This window comes from Phaethon aethereus (genome assembly GCF_964289735.1).
Source record: "Phaethon aethereus genome assembly, chromosome: 1".
Taxonomy (NCBI): domain Eukaryota; kingdom Metazoa; phylum Chordata; class Aves; order Phaethontiformes; family Phaethontidae; genus Phaethon; species Phaethon aethereus.
In genome coordinates this window covers 149642887-149658378 of record NC_138575.1, presented here as the reverse complement: position 1 = coordinate 149658378, position 15492 = coordinate 149642887, and the positions used below count along the sequence as shown (strand labels likewise).

Genomic DNA, 15492 nt, shown 5'->3' with positions numbered 1-15492 from the left:
CACTAACTGTTACATGAATTTGTATGTACATGTGTGTGTGTGTTATCTAGATGGTCTGTATGCCCTCAACCACAGTTCGAAAACAATTTTAAAAATCCCCTGAATGCTCCCCCCCAGCCTCCCTCCTGAGAGCCATGTTTGATTCTATGGCAAAACTAAACTAAGTTCTTGCTCCAGGTACTTGCTCCACACACCTGCAGCTTTTCTACCCTTCTCTCCCACAGACTTTGAGGTACTCTGCATGGTGCTGCCATGGGTGTCACTGGAAAGCATGCAAAACAGTAGCAAGGGGTGAAAAGCTACTCTCCTCTTTGCATGCATCAAACATCTTGCTCATCTGAAATTCACTACAGCTGTGTCTTGATAACACAAACAACAAATACAATGTAGAAACAGCATGGGTGAATGAGCGAGTGGGTTAATGAGCACAGAAAAGGTGCAGCACTGCACAGGGAAGGAAAAGCAATACCTGTCGGACAATTAAGGTGCCCTCCTTAGAAGGAGTCAAGGCAGGTTCACTCTCCACATCGTCATGGACAATCATGGTTTTCACTGACTCTGTTTCACCATTGCTCAAGTTCAACGTTGACCTATTTGCCAGACAAGAAATAGCTAGAGTGAGATAACAGCACTTATGACCTAGCTTTCACCGCCCCGCACCAAGGCACACTCAAAATTAATTGATACTGTCATCAGAGTCGAATATTTACATAACCTGCCTAGACAAGTTTCTCTATTAGAAAAAAAGTCAGGAGTTTGTTAAACACCGCTTCTTGTTTTATAACAAATCAAGGGAGAAGAGGGAAAGGACATAATTTAGAGAAACCTACTTTTTGAGAAGATTACCCTCAGCATTTGAAAATGTAAGCATACAAGGCTGCTATGTCTTGCTCAAAGATTGTTGTAAACTGAAAGAACTAACATACACGTCAAAATACCCAATGTCCTTTTCTTTCAACCCCCTAAAAGAGAAAACAGAAGCAAAACACTGTTAGAAGAACTAACACTGCTCGGACATCATCTGGTCCAGAAGTAGATTCATCTGCTCCTTCTTGTTCCATATCATCATCTTCCTCATCCGTTGTCCCTGACTCCTCACTTGAGGACGAATAATCCGTTACTTTATGTGGAGGTCGCACATCCTCTACTGCTCGCAATTCCTTTGCCAATGCAGTTAAATCCTGATGGGAGAGGGAGGAAAAAACTGATGTCGCAAGGAAGAGAGGAAAAAAGTTTGCAAGACAACCCCACTGAATTAGTGCCTGAGTTTGCTCACTTGTCCACTCCTGTGTTTACAACGTCCCAGCAGTATTGTTTCCTTTGATTTATTCATTCCTCATAGTTACCAAAACTCACTTTCTGATAAATTAAAGCACCAAAAGAGTCAACCTAAGGAGGCTTTGCGATATTGTAGAAAAACGTGCATACTCTGAATCCAAACTACCCTGATTATGACTTCAGTTTATCCCATTATACCATCTGAAGGACATATACAAGCACCCAGACCCACTCTCTCAGAGTGGTTGACTGTCACAGGTTATTTTCCTAAACTCTGCAGGTTATTAGCATCCACCACAAGAAATCTAGGCATCAAGGTAGCAGAAAGATCCCAAGACCTAGTGAGCCACCCAAGACACAGTCGCAGAGAGCTGATCTCCTTGAAACCTTTTGATCCTTTTCCAGTTGCATGGATCCATGCTATGGAGATCACCTGAGATGCCAGATTGATTAACACCAGCTCATTCGCACATGACTGTCAAGCAGCATGGGACATAAGCTGCTTTTCTGTCTGCAGCTTGGAGTGTGGGCAAACCAAGTTTGCAGTCAGTGCAATCTGCTCTTAATTGTATAGGTATGCTTTGTTTAGCTGAATACAGTTTATGGCAAATACTTCATGCATTATACTAACAGAAGTGAAGGACGAACCTCTGTGTTTCTTTAAGAAAGCAGCTCTAACTGACAGATTTGGGTGCTAGTGCAGTATCACAATGGCAAGAGAAAAATGTTTTAAGGGAAGTTGGAAAAAAACCCACTGTGATCCCGCAGATACAACTGAATATAGAGCTGTAATCAACCATAACAGCAGTCAGATAACGAAAGAGTCAGAAATCTTTCACAGAAAATAGCAACAATTTAAGGTCTTACCACTTCTCCCTGCACCCATTCAGCCCAGCATTGGCACATTCAGGTCAAATGCATGATCATTGGTCCAGCCCCAGGAAGGAAGCACAGGATTGAAAGAGAAAGGCAAAGATTAGGAAGAAAGAAGACCAGAGACCAGAAATCAATTCCAGAATCAGAGCAAGTAATAATGTTTAAAGTACTGTGATGTGGGCAGGCAACTGTGGAGCCCAGGACATGCTGCTGTGCCCACAGATATAAACTCCAACTCAAGCTGAAGTTCACCACCAATGGCATCATGAATGGAACCTCACACTGTACGTTTTGTAGGCCTACCTAAAAGAGAGGGGGGACAGGGGAAAGAGGATGCAACTTACAGCAGGCTTGATAGGTCTGAAGACTTCCTTTTTCTCTTCAGGCTTTTTAGGTGCACTTTCATGACGCTGCGATGGCGAACCCTCTGATTTGGATGATGCTGCATGTGTCAAGACCCCAAAAGGAACACAGAACAAAACAGATTAGCAGGGAGCTAAAATATGTTTTCTTACTTCACTTCGGAGTGGGGAAGAGCGGTGAGAAGGCTATCAGGTGGCACCTGACAGCAAGACATAAGTTTTGCTGGGTTCACTATTACATTGTCCCTGAAGAACTATACAAAAAAACATCATAAGCTGTGATCTATATAGGTGCAGCTGACCTGTGACTGAAGACAAAGCAAACTCACACAGTTGTAAATCAAGGAGTGTAACTTGAGTGTGGCCACAAGCTGGAAAACCTGCACCAACATCCAATGTACCCCAACTGAGACCTGTCCATAGCAGTCTGCACCCCTCCAGCAACCACTGAGGTGACAGGCAACAAGCATCAAAAGGTGCCCTTGCACATAGGAGGAAGGGAGCTGTGAGAGCATGGAGACTGGGCTGTTCGCACATGGGAAAATGCAGCAGTGACTGAACATGAATCAAAGAACACTGAAACATTTTCACGACAACTTCTGCACCCACTTGCATGCTCAAAGGTCTTTCCCAGTGAGGGTTATCATCCTTCATTACGGAGTATTGCACAACTCATTAAATTTAGAAACACGACATTACAAAGGGTGGGGGAAGGACTTACACCTCATCCGAAACCGCTCTCCAGAGCCACTCTGAGAGCCGGGGTGGGAGCCAGGCTGTGAGCCAGAGTTGCTTGAACCTGAAGAACTGCCACTGCCTGGTCTTGGTACGAGCTTCTCCACCCTTTCCCACAGCAGACGAGGCTCTATATTGCTGTATCAGGGGAAGGAGGAAAGTCTTTGTCACTTCAGTTTCAGATTCCTATTTCTAAAGTCAAACACCACTCTTCCTCAGTGTTTTGCTAATAACTCATCTGAAAGAGCACTTAACACTGAGCTGAGGGCATCAGTGATGCTTCACAATGCAAGCAGTGGCTCAATTTCAAATACCTATTAGCTTATTTAGGATGGTTAAAAAAAAAAAGTTAGGTGGGTGTAAGGTATTCTTTTTATTTGGGACTGGCTACCTGCCATTTTTACGTATTTAAGCTAAAGTGGACAGTTCTCTCAGCCTGCATGCAGCAGGTTTGAAACTGGCTCAGAAGTGCCCTGGCCACCCAAGTACAAGCCAAAAAGCCAGCACTGCCTATCCCTCTCACCTCCCTTACCCCTATCCCGTGAGCGAATTCCAGGGTGGCCCGTCCATGGTGCTCTGCCGAGCTCCAGCAGCAGCCCTTTCCTCTCCTCCTTTCTGACCTCTGATGCTCTGTGTCACGGGTCATGGATGCTTCCCCCCTCTTAAAGTTTGGTCTGGCTGAGAGGCTAGAAAGTTTCTGAGATCAATTTGCTTCAGATGTTACAAACACTTCTGCTGCCAGAAATCCCCACAAATACGCCCAAGATGACCCGTTGCACCAAAAGGCAAGATGTTCATGGATGGCCACGTTTCCTCAGTAATCTTAAGGATATTTTGAAATTATTGCAAAAGTTACAGGCAGGCAACTCAAAGGAGAGAGAAGAAGAAATTTTGCCATTGTTTGTTGGCACATATGATACACCAAGGGAAATTAATATTAATCATCACTGAAAAGAAATCCAAATTCATCCTCCTTTCACATCCAACAGACAATGCCAAAAGCTCTCTGAAAATGCCTGGCTTTCCATGAACCTTTTTCTTCCAACGCAGAAAAGGCAAGGACATACAGGCTTACAAACCTTGTGGAGTTTCGTTGACCTGCTTGGTTATTTTGCTGCCCACTGCCCTGCAGTGGAGAATCACGGCGGGACAGGACTGGTGATCGGGATGTGGTTCTCACAGGTACCTTGGGAGAAAAAAGGTTGTGTTAAACCCATGAAGATGAGAGAGAGAAAAGAAAGATTAAACCTCTTCTGATACAGAATGTATTCTTAAGATTTTAACAACACCTATTCTAAGTCCAAGGTAGCATCAATGACAAAAAGCAACAAACAAACACCCATAAAACCAAGAGCCTTAGTTGGGATGCTGTTCAGATTTTGAAGTGAACTCAAAGCTTAGTCTTAAGTAGTGTTTAATAGTTACCACACAAACACATACATGCCCCACTACCCTCCAACTACTGAGACATTTAAAAAGAATATGGCATTTTGACTGAAGCAGGGGAGGCACAAAGCAATTTGCTGAAACAGCATGAGAATTAGGAGAATAAGCTCAGGGGAACCAAACAAATGCCTGGGAATGGATCAGCAGAAGGCAAAGACTGGTGGGGGAGCAAGAATATACTCAGAAGAAGCAAATCCCAGTGGATGGGAGGGAGGGTGGGAGGGAGAGAGGAGGAGGAAATATATTGAATGTTTCCTTTTTGTTCAGTTCCATCTCAATTTTAAAGATGTGTATGATTCATAGTTTGGGTTTATAACAGATGAAGAGGAAAATTAACTCTGAGCAATAACCTCAGGGATATTTTAAATTCTTTCCTGAGTATGGTAATGGTTTGTTAACTTTGCATAATAAATTGTCTCTCTGAAATGGCTGCATTCTATAAATAATTGCCAATTTTTTATAAGGCTTTAATATTGTACTTAAAGTTGATTAACATTAACCCATTGACTGAACACCTACATTATGATCTGCCTTCCAAAATACTGTTACCAATGTTGGCACAAGGGCACGGTCTTCCCAGTGCATCACATCCTTAAAAAAATAATAATTAATAATATAAAAAATAGCACACATCTGTCTTTCTACTCCTTACCCTTGGAGGCACCTCGTCACTGTCTGATCTAGCCCAAGCCTTTTGGGTGGGGTCGGGTACCTCCGACTTAGAGTCAGAACTCTGATTTAGCACTTCACTGCGTGAAGGTGGATATGGGTCCTGGGAACGAAGATGGTGATGAGCAAATTTGGGAGAAGGGTCACTGAAGGAATGGGATCGCGAGACAGGGGAAACATTGTTCTTGAGAGATGCCAGATGGGACCACTGTACCTTACAAGAAAACAAAACATAAAACATTCAATGCGCTCAGTATAACTGGCTTTCCAATTAACACAGAATAAAGGCAGGTGGGGTGGGCAGAGACAAATTGGTTATGGCATTAGGTAAGCGTGGGGTGGAACCAATGCACTTAAAAGCAAGGCAAAAGCGCCCAAAGAACGTAACAGACTGAAAATACAGCACATATGCATTTTTTGTGAGATACACTCTCCGCATACACATACACTGGTGCCCAGAAGAAAAGGTGACCCATGAGCCTGAGTCCAAAGGCCACTCAAGACAGAAGTTGCCTGTTGTTCCCCAGTCTTCAGTGGGCTTTGGTCAGGTCTCATGGCAGCACTGGTGGGTTGGGAAATTTGAAGTGGATATCCAATTGAAGAAATGTGTAAAATTAAAAAATGCTGTAAAATGTGCAAACTGACAGACATTTACATTACCTAATAAATTGAGGAACTAAATACAGTTCCAAACTTTTGGAGAAAGACCATAACACAAAAGCCTTTATTCCTTTACAGTCATTGCAATATATATGAAAAAACCCCATAATATATATTGTATACCGTATAGATATGTACAATGCATATTATACTTGTACCATATACTGTACATATGTACATATTTATACACAAACTAAGCACGCACATACATGCACACATATTGAATTACACATACTAAGAAGGCACAAGAGTGACTCTAGAGCTAGAACTCTGTTGGGATTTCCATTGAAATCATTGACCCTTCAGCTTACTCCCTCCTTGTGCATAAACCTGCATTTCTGAGTTCATTTCTGAAACTGAGGAGGAGGAAAGGTCATAACTGAGGAACATAAGGTTTTCACACCTAATAATTAAGCAAGACTTTGCTTTCAACCCCAGTTTCAGTAGGCTGCTTGTATTTGTTTTTATGATTTTATTTCCTCAATTTTAATACACACAGCTGTTGAAGAGCCTGATTATGCTTAATATAAGTGGAAGACCCAGACTTTAAAAGTAACTGGCACAGAGAGCATGAAGATACAAGTCCAATATTTTGAAATAGTCATAGAGGTTTGAATAAAAGCCAGGAATTAATGAGTAAGAGATGAAGTTCTGTCCTGATTTCTCCCACTCTCCCGTCTGCTCAAATTCTCCCGTTGCCCAAAAGAGTTGCAATATCTAGTCACAATCAGGGACAGTTTTAGCTTGCACTGTCATCAACAGAATTTGGGAGAAGAAAATTCTGCATGGAAACAGAAGAACAGAATGCAGAGCTATACTGTTTAATTTAGCATTTCTAAAGCACTCAGAATTTATGGGCCATGTCTAAGTTTTAGACAAAGGTTACTTTCTAAATTAATGCTGTAATTCCAATGAGATACAGATACCAAGATCTGAAGGCTCTTCGTTAGAAAACAAAAGAATGATGACAGCCACACAGCTCAATGGTTTCAACCTCTTTTTGATTTTCCGGGGTGGTATAGAGCTCTATTTAGCAACCATAAGCCTACTGACAACAAACTTGCTTTTCTTAGCCATGTTTTATAAATCTCTTTGAAGCAGTGCTCATACTATTAAAACCCACTTGTTTAGTTAGCTTTTTCTGCAAGAATTTAAAAACCTGGGCCAGCTCACTTCTTTCCTGAGCACCCTCTTTGCTAGTAAGTATCTTGCACAGATCAAATTCTGAATTGTAAAAGTGTACTGCCGCTGTCACCAGTGTTTAGCTCACGATTCCTCTGTTGCACAAATAATAACAAAATGCAATGGCTCTAATCTAATTCTAATATTAAAAAAATCCACACTAAAACCACAAATCCACCAATTTATCAATAAAACAAGCAAAAATAGATGAAGAGCAAATCTACTGAATAAACTGCTTTGTGTAACAGTGCTACCCTTTACATAAAACTTTCTATGTGCCAAGATCTGCAAATCTGAATGAAACATGTTGGGACTTCTGCATTTCCTCCAGGCACACCGAGATTTTCCTGGGCACTTACCTGGGGCTCCATCGGCCTCTGCAGCGCAGGCTGAGCAGGTTCTGAGTTTCCATTGGAAAAGGACTCTGACCTTGAAGGCACTGGTGGCTCCAACACTTTTCCCATCTGCTTAGACTGTGCTTCAGGGGAACCCTGATTAGTTTTTCTAAATCTCTCCTCCACCTAAGCCAAAATAAATGGAGGTTAAGCCTGGAGTCAATAAAACTGATTACAGTAAAAATATGAAGGTGACTACCACCTTTCCTTTACCATAAAGAAACCAAATATATTTGGGGCTTGGCAGGATTTTTTCCCTACCGCTTCCACCAGCAATGTAAAACAGAGTGAACTGCACCGAAGTGGCAAGTAAGCCAATATGAAAAATCCATACTAGGAAAGAGGTTACAGCAGGCAGCAAGATGTGAAGTGATATGATGAAAGACCATTATAAGGCTTCTTTCTGCCTAGACTATTTACAGTATTTTCCTCAGTATTTACCTCACAGACTACAAAAAGGATATATGAAACCAGAAACAACTTTACAATATAAAAGTACATTTCCCATTGCTATCCCTCACTGTAGTTACCCACCTTACTCCACCAATGTTATTTAATTATCTGCTCTCCTGTGCTTGTCCCTTTGGCACTGCAAGAAGAGGTAAGATAGCCTCCTCTACCTGGTAATACTGGAGGCTGCTCAGTTTTAGATATGAAACTGTAGGACTGGTCATCCTCTCTCTTATCAGATAGTCCCAAAAGGACCTCACAGACTGCAGAGAATGGCCCCAGCAGCTTGTTTCTGGTTCTCAGGGGTGTGTAGATCATACGCTAACCTAGACAGCTTTTCACAGGCAAGACTACATCAGAAAGTGCTCAGTCTTCAAAAGAAATCAAGCAAGGTCCCCATGCAGAAATGTCGCCTCTTCCAAGGCCACGGCATTGCGAACAAAGCAAGCAGTAAGAATGGCAAGAGATGGAGGGAGGCTCCAGGCAGAAAGGAAATATCCTCCCATTTCCTAAGATGGTCTGTTGCTGGAATGAGGGCAGCGTGTGCGTTTCTGCCAGGGGAGCTGCTGCTGAGGAACGCTGAACTCCCAGCACTTTATCAAAGCGTCAAAGAAAGATCAAACTAGCAGCTTGGGCTGATTTCATTTGTTGAGATGCTGCTCATAAGATTTGCTTTAACCCTTGTGCCTGGAGCACAAAACCAGTATTGGGGTGGTTTCCTAATTGTTCCCTAGCAGTGATGGTCTGGAGGGACTGGCTGTTCATATACCCATGTCAGAAGACAGAGGCAAGTTTCCAGGACTCCTTAGCTGGGATGCTTTACAAACCCAACCTGCCTCTGCTTTCCAAAATCTGAGGACAGTAACAGTTTGCCTATGGAAACAAGCAGACAAGTTTCTGCCAGGTCTACACAAAATACACCATGTATGAGGAAATACAACAATGATGGAGGCAAGTATCTTCATTATACAATCATTTTCACCACTGTGTTCAACATCATGGAGCCATCCTTTAAAGCTTAAAAAACAGGCCAGACTCCTTGTTATGAATAGAACAAGGAAAAGCCCCAAGTCCTTCTGTCTGAAGGGAAAGGCTTTCATGTCTCTAGCTGTAGATGATAGGAGGTTTCCTCCACAAAGCCCACAAACTGCATGAGCCACAAGTCTTTAAAATCACGCAAGAGGTGGGAAGGAGACAAGCAGTGTATCCCTGGATAGAAACAGGCCCTGTTCCAGTCATCTGACTGTCTGGATCAGAAAACGGTATTGAGCTCTAATCGCCCCCATTTCCCAGAGTCAATCTAAGAAGTCCTTTTCCTTATATCACAATTGCCACTGGAATGGGGGGGAAAAAAAAAAACCTAATCCCTATCAGACTTTTCCAGAACAGGAAGGTTAGCCCCCTTTGGGTTATCATCCTGACAGTCACCATCTCTGTAGATGGAGACTCTCTCTGGAAGCAGTATACCTGAAAGTACGAGGCACAGAACACTCACTCCAACTCCAATGTCAAGAATTACATCAGAGTTAATGTCTGCTTTTAAGATTAACTGGTGTTGCTCCCACTGCCAGGCACCACAGTATACCATGGCTATACTTCTACCACACATACACAGCAATCTCTGGGAAGATCTGACAACTAAGACAATTTTCCTGTGCCTTCACTTTACTCCTTCTAGCTAGAAGAATTACAAAAGAAAAAGACCGTGACAGAAAAATAGCTGAATCAGTGGCCCTGCTAAAGGATGTAACACTGAATCTTCAGCAGTTTCTCTCCTTTTCAAGTCCAAAAGGAAAATGGGAGACAAGAAACAGAGATGGTTCTGCATCCCTCCAAAGCTAGCCTTCAGGCTGGACAGGAGTGCTGGACTGGCACTGTGCTTTCACTAAGGCAGGCCAGGAGAAAGGACAGGAGGGCTGGTTCCATGCCTGCACCACCACATACTGGACAAGTCTGAACTTCTTCCAGGAGAGAGAGAGACATACCAGATACTTCAATCACCAAGAGGAATGGATGAGATAGCACAAACATGGTTTATGAAGAATTTGGAAACAGCATCTACAAGAAAATGAATTTGTGCTCACCAAGCCCAAACAGCAATACTTCAAAGGCAATGAAGCACTACTGGACAAAGGTGGACTGAAAGCTATTTTATCATGTTCAACAGCCCCAGGGATTTTTTTGTTCTTATTCCAAAATGTATTTATCTAGTTCCCACATGCTGGTGATGAATGCAGTTAAGAGCTTTGACCAGTATTGCCCAGTCTAGTGGTTTGTGGGCAGTATAGTGCTCAAGGGAAACTTAAGAATAAGACCGCTGAAAGAGAGCCAAGTATGCAGCAAAGAGGCAATTACTTGCTTAGCAATGTTACCCGTGGACCAGAGAAGACAGGGGACCACTCACTGAAACAAACAGCACTCTGATGATTTCAGATTGACTTGTGAGAGCCTGAAGTCCAAGAAGAGAGCACCACAGAGTTTTCTAACAGCAGGACATGATCCCAGAAGAGAATACTTAAAAGTTAAAAAATGAAACTAATGAAATTCAGGTTTGTGGTCACAAAAAGGAAATTTCCAAGAGCATGGACTAAGGCAGCAAATGTGTAAACAGGTGCTACATGCAAGCATCCCTCATAGGTTCGTGCTTTCCAGTTGCCTCCTAATTTGCAATCACCTGTACTTGCCAGAGACACAGACTGCCGACTGCACCAATGCCTCCTGTGAAAACATGTCTGATGAAGTGCAGATGAGATTAACTTCCTGAAACAATGCTTCCAAAACCAGGTCCCCTCAGTCTGCAGCCTTCCAGAATTTCTTTCCACCCTTTATACCTCAAAACTCTGAACTCCAATGATTGCAGCAGAAGTACTCAGAAGTACCCCTCGAGTCTGGAAACCAGCAGCCAAATTTTAAAATACCCTGCCACTTATGAGTGACGCTTTGGCCTCCGACTGTACAACAGCAGAACCGCAGTCATCATGATGCCAACAGGCAGGGGCAGAGGAGCACGTAGTAGATTTCTGCCCAAAGGAGGACTTACCTCACGTGCCCTTTCAGCAGGCTCATAGTGGGATTTTGGCTCAGGGGTATGATAGCTTTGTTTATTTCTTTCTTGCTGCTGCTGCTGTTGCTGCTGCTGCTGCTGCTGCTGCCGCCTGTGATCATGCTGCAGCGACAGGAGGTAGGCTTGCTCCTGCTGCAACTGGCGCTGGAGTCGCTCTGCCTGTCGGTGTTCCTCCATCTCTCGCCATCTGTATTCCTTTGAGAGAACACGTGAGTAGTTCAAGACATGATATTGACTGTACGGTGGATGTGTCCCTATCCATCCCATTAAAAATGCACTTTTCTGGTTGTTGTTGCCTTTTTTTTTTTTAATTGTTTATTTCATTGTTAAAGTGTAGCCAAGAGCTAAGTTAGACCAATATGGCATGTGTCTTGTGTTGGGAAAGTTGAGAGTGTATTGCTAAGCTTGACACGATTGGAAAGTTATGTCAAAACTGATTTTTATTAAAGGGGGAAAAAAAAAAAAAAAGAGTTACTTATATTAAATCCAGTGTAAAGTTCATAAAACAATGATTTAGACCAACACTAGGCCATTGTATCCTGGGGTGGATTTACATATCATGTGTGCTTTTGATCTGCAACATAAGCACTCTAGTTCTTCACTGAATGCCAAGGTCTGTTCAGAAACTCGACCACAACACCAGAACTGTTCCACTTTAACATAAAGCCTCCTCTCACTGCCCAGAAAGCAGTGTGACCATACAGCACTTCTCATATGTGCCTGTCAGCCCACGACACTAGCATAAATGGCCTTTTAATCAAGCTCCTTTGTTGCCATACTGTCAGTGCAGCTGTGCCCGACTAAGGGAAGCCTAGGACTGGCCAGATAAATGGATCCTATAGCTACTGAACAAAACAGATACAGTGCTTTACCAGTAACATGGCCTGCTCCTGGAGCAGCTGCTGCTGTAGAATTTCCAAGTGCCGCTGCTCCTCTTCTAGCTGTCGCCTGATATACTCCTGTCACATAGAAATTACCCAGCAATAAATTTATTCAAAAGGAATGCATCAGAACCCCCTGGGTGGAACACCACACGCTACTTCCCCAGTTCAGCTTTAACGAGAAACACACTTCAGGATGGATTAGTGTCTGCAGAACAATTTAGGAAGCCCTGCCTCCTGAGCATTGGATTTTGGCCCCTTCCATTCTGAAATTTGGACTCCTGCAAATGCTGCCGGCACGGGCCAGAGTTCATTTATGTATTTTGGAAGTGGTTTCAAGAAGCAGCAAAATGCACTTGAAGGTTTTGGAAAGTTAAAACACAGCAAATCTGACTCAACACAGCCAACACAAAGTCACATGCAAGTTGTATTAAACATTAGTTTGTTGCACTGGTGCGATGAACTGTTAGCAACAGCTAGAGCCAGGCTTAGTCTAGGCAGACCTGGAGCAAGCTCCCCCAGAGGGGCACTGCCAAGTGCAGCGGGGCCCTGCCCTGCTATCTCCCCTGCCGCCCTCAACCAGAAGCTTCTCCTGAGCAGACGCTGCCAGCCTTGCTGAATTATGCGATGGTTATGATACAAACAAACATCCACCAGGAAACAGGTATTAGACCAAACTCGCTTGCTCTTGCGATCTAGCCATCTCTTCACCTGCAGCCTCAACAGGCTGAGAGGTTTACCCGCTGCTCCGCCTGATCCCTTAGAAGAACTCAAACTCTGAAGCACCAAACCCAAGCTGGTAACATCCTATCATGCAATTAATGGAAGTATGTAACATGTGCATGCGCACACACACAAGCACACGCACACATTTACAGTGTATGCATAAAGAAATTAATGGTTCAGTGATACAGTAATGGGAGCTATAGAAAGTCTTGTGACAGACTAATGAGATACACTATTCTGTTGTCACGCACATTGGCTGAGCCATAGTTTAAGTTAACAAAAATTCTAAGGGGGGGCATGTCTTTTCTTCAAAAAAAAAAAAAAAAATCCAGAGTGGTTCAGCTTGGCCACATCAATTAACCGTTTGTCATTATTGGCACTATGCGTAATTAGCATTTCAACAGTTTAAAAAGCAGCTGGGGGAATACCCGGTGTCTGCCCAAAACCAAATTGCTGTGCAGTAATTAGAGATTTTCCATTTATTTATTCCCTTTGGTTTGTCTTCTCTTCTTTTGACTCAAAAAATCTTTGGAATATATACAAACACAATAACATTCCCCAGTAACATGATCATCAATGATCTCAAATACAGTGACTTTACATAAGAAAAAATTAAGGTATATCAGACCAAAACCAGCATTCCTGAGGGCAACGGGAAATTTACAATCACCCTCTTGGACAGCAGTTTTGGCCCTTTATTTGGGATCAGTATTTCACAGTACATGCACAGTAATCACCCTGATTATCACCCTGATTAAAGTTTTTAAAGGATTTTAAAACATGCAGATTCCATGCATAAATATAGCAGCTGAATTTCACAATTTAAAAGGTTTCTCACCTGTACTTTCAATGTATTAAGGGCACACTGACACAACTTTAAGATATACTTGCTGCCTGAACTGGCATACATTGTTAGAGCTGATTTTAAATAGACAAAGAGAGTGAGATTGCATATTTAAGTTTTAAGAAGGAAAATCCTCTGCAGCTCAAAGGTTCCAGCTCAAATTCAGAATATTCAAAGTTTATAATGAGCTCCTGACCAATTCTGGGTACCAGAAGCTGACACGCAACAGAGTGGTGCTTCCCTGGGAGGCCTTCTGAACAGGGGCATGTCCTGCAAGAACCACAGATCCAGCAAGATGAGCCTAGAAACGACCTTCAGCCCCAGTGATGATTTCGCCAATTCTGATGGTTTTTAGTCAAGCCCAGGAGCAAATGCTGAATTTAGAATGAGTACTGCAACAAAACCTCTTTTTCTGAGGGAATGTTGAGGCTGCCAGAATTTTCCATAAAGCCCTACGATCTATATTAGTGCGTTTGTTGTTAGAGACAAGAAAGATGAAAGGGTCAGCATTAGGTTGCCTCTAAGCTGCTTTAGGCTTACTAATTTTGAAAAAATTAAATTAGAATTTAGAAGAAAGAAACATATTGCACATATATCTGTATCATGGACTCACCTGCTCCCTTTCTACCCTCCTCTTTTCCTCCTCTGCTCTTCTTCTCTCTTCCTCTTCCTTACGCCTCCTCTCCATTTCTTCCAGTCGTCTCTTTTCTTCCTGTTCTCTCCGCCTTTGCTCACGCTCTTGTTGCCTTCGAGCTTCCCGTTCTCTTCTTTGTTGCTACAAAAAGGGAAAAGAAACCACAAAGTTTTACTTTCGTCGTTATCAAAGAAAGAGGTGGGGTTGTTTTCTACTATGAAGAGAGGGATTTACCAGGACTGGCAAGCTCTGCAACTGAGTGACAAACATTTTATGCAAGTGTTCCACTAGGAAACTAACTCATACCCAGCACACAGCTATCCCTAAAAGCAGCCTCACTTACCCTCTCTGGTTTCTTCATGCACACACACAAAGTCACGTACCATATTCCTGACAACTGAGGTGTGGAAGCTCACTGCTGCTCTTCAAGAGAGGCTCACACTGAAATTTCAATCTTTGAACAACTGTTGAACTCAAATCTTAATCAGAGTGACAATTTTCTTGACTTCAACACATTATCTAAATGTTGCCAAAAGGGAATTATCAGCCCCACTGAAACAGCTAAAACTTAAATGACAACTATCTGAGTTTTCAGTAAGCAGTTTCTCTCTTAACACAATTCATGGTCTGATAGGAATTTGGTGGTGTTGGCCCAACAACCAAGCTTGATTTAATGTACAGCCCAAAACTTTGCCTAAGAGAGAAGGAAGGCTGACCAACAGCACCTCAGCCCCTCCCAGAACATAAAAGCACCCATGTGTAAAAGATGAAAAACAGCTGAGCTAAGCTTTTACGCTTACACAGATAAGCTTTCACGCATGACCCAAATAAAAAGTGGTGCTGGTAAGTCTGATGAAGTCTGAAAAGAACCTGGAAAACAGCTCTAGAAAGCATGAACTGACTCATTTATGTCTACAGAGCACCACATATGACTTCAGAGGAGACATTTTAAATGCCCATACAGTCGTGACCAACTCTTCCTGCACTTCTACAGAAACATCCAGTTACTCCACCTACCTTGAAATACCAGGCAGCCTCCCACAACTGCCTAAGTGTCAAAAGACCCAGCTGTCTTCTGCTCAACCATCAACTGGGAATAGCTCTTACAACATTTACTTCCATTACAGATTTCTATAACATGCTAAAAAATTCTAGAAGAAATTTAAAGCAAAAAAAGCACACTCAAATTTAATCCCAAGAACAAAATGAAAACCTACATTGGTTATTCCTTTTCACATTTAGGTTAAAGTTAACACTATCACCAATTTCTGTTGAAGCAAAGCTGCCGCA

The 15492-nt window shown here is 42.6% G+C and overlaps 1 protein-coding gene across 13 annotated transcripts in view; it reads right to left on the bottom strand.

The window, feature by feature from the left end:
* MAP4K4 (mitogen-activated protein kinase kinase kinase kinase 4) overlaps positions 1-15492 on the bottom strand; it is a gene marked incomplete at its 3' end in the record, with an annotated part of 164845 nt that overhangs the window by 22374 nt on the left and 126979 nt on the right. For 2 of the 13 annotated variants that reach the window (XM_082009081.1, XM_082009073.1), the window contains exons 13-21: positions 14182-14343; positions 11990-12076; positions 11094-11219; positions 7568-7729; positions 4331-4437; positions 3238-3389; positions 2499-2596; positions 1006-1181; positions 470-590 (exon numbers count right to left, since the gene is read on the bottom strand). In XM_082009081.1, coding sequence (XP_081865207.1) covers positions 470-590; positions 1006-1181; positions 2499-2596; positions 3238-3389; positions 4331-4437; positions 7568-7729; positions 11094-11219; positions 11990-12076; positions 14182-14343 — 1191 coding nt within the window. Of the gene's footprint in view, positions 1-469; positions 591-1005; positions 1182-2145; positions 2155-2498; positions 2597-3237; positions 3390-4318; positions 4438-5349; positions 5581-7567; positions 7730-11093; positions 11313-11989; positions 12077-14181; positions 14344-15492 lie in introns of all 13 variants that reach the window. The other 11 variants (XM_082009082.1, XM_082009074.1, XM_082009076.1 and 8 more) reach the window with 10 other exon arrangements.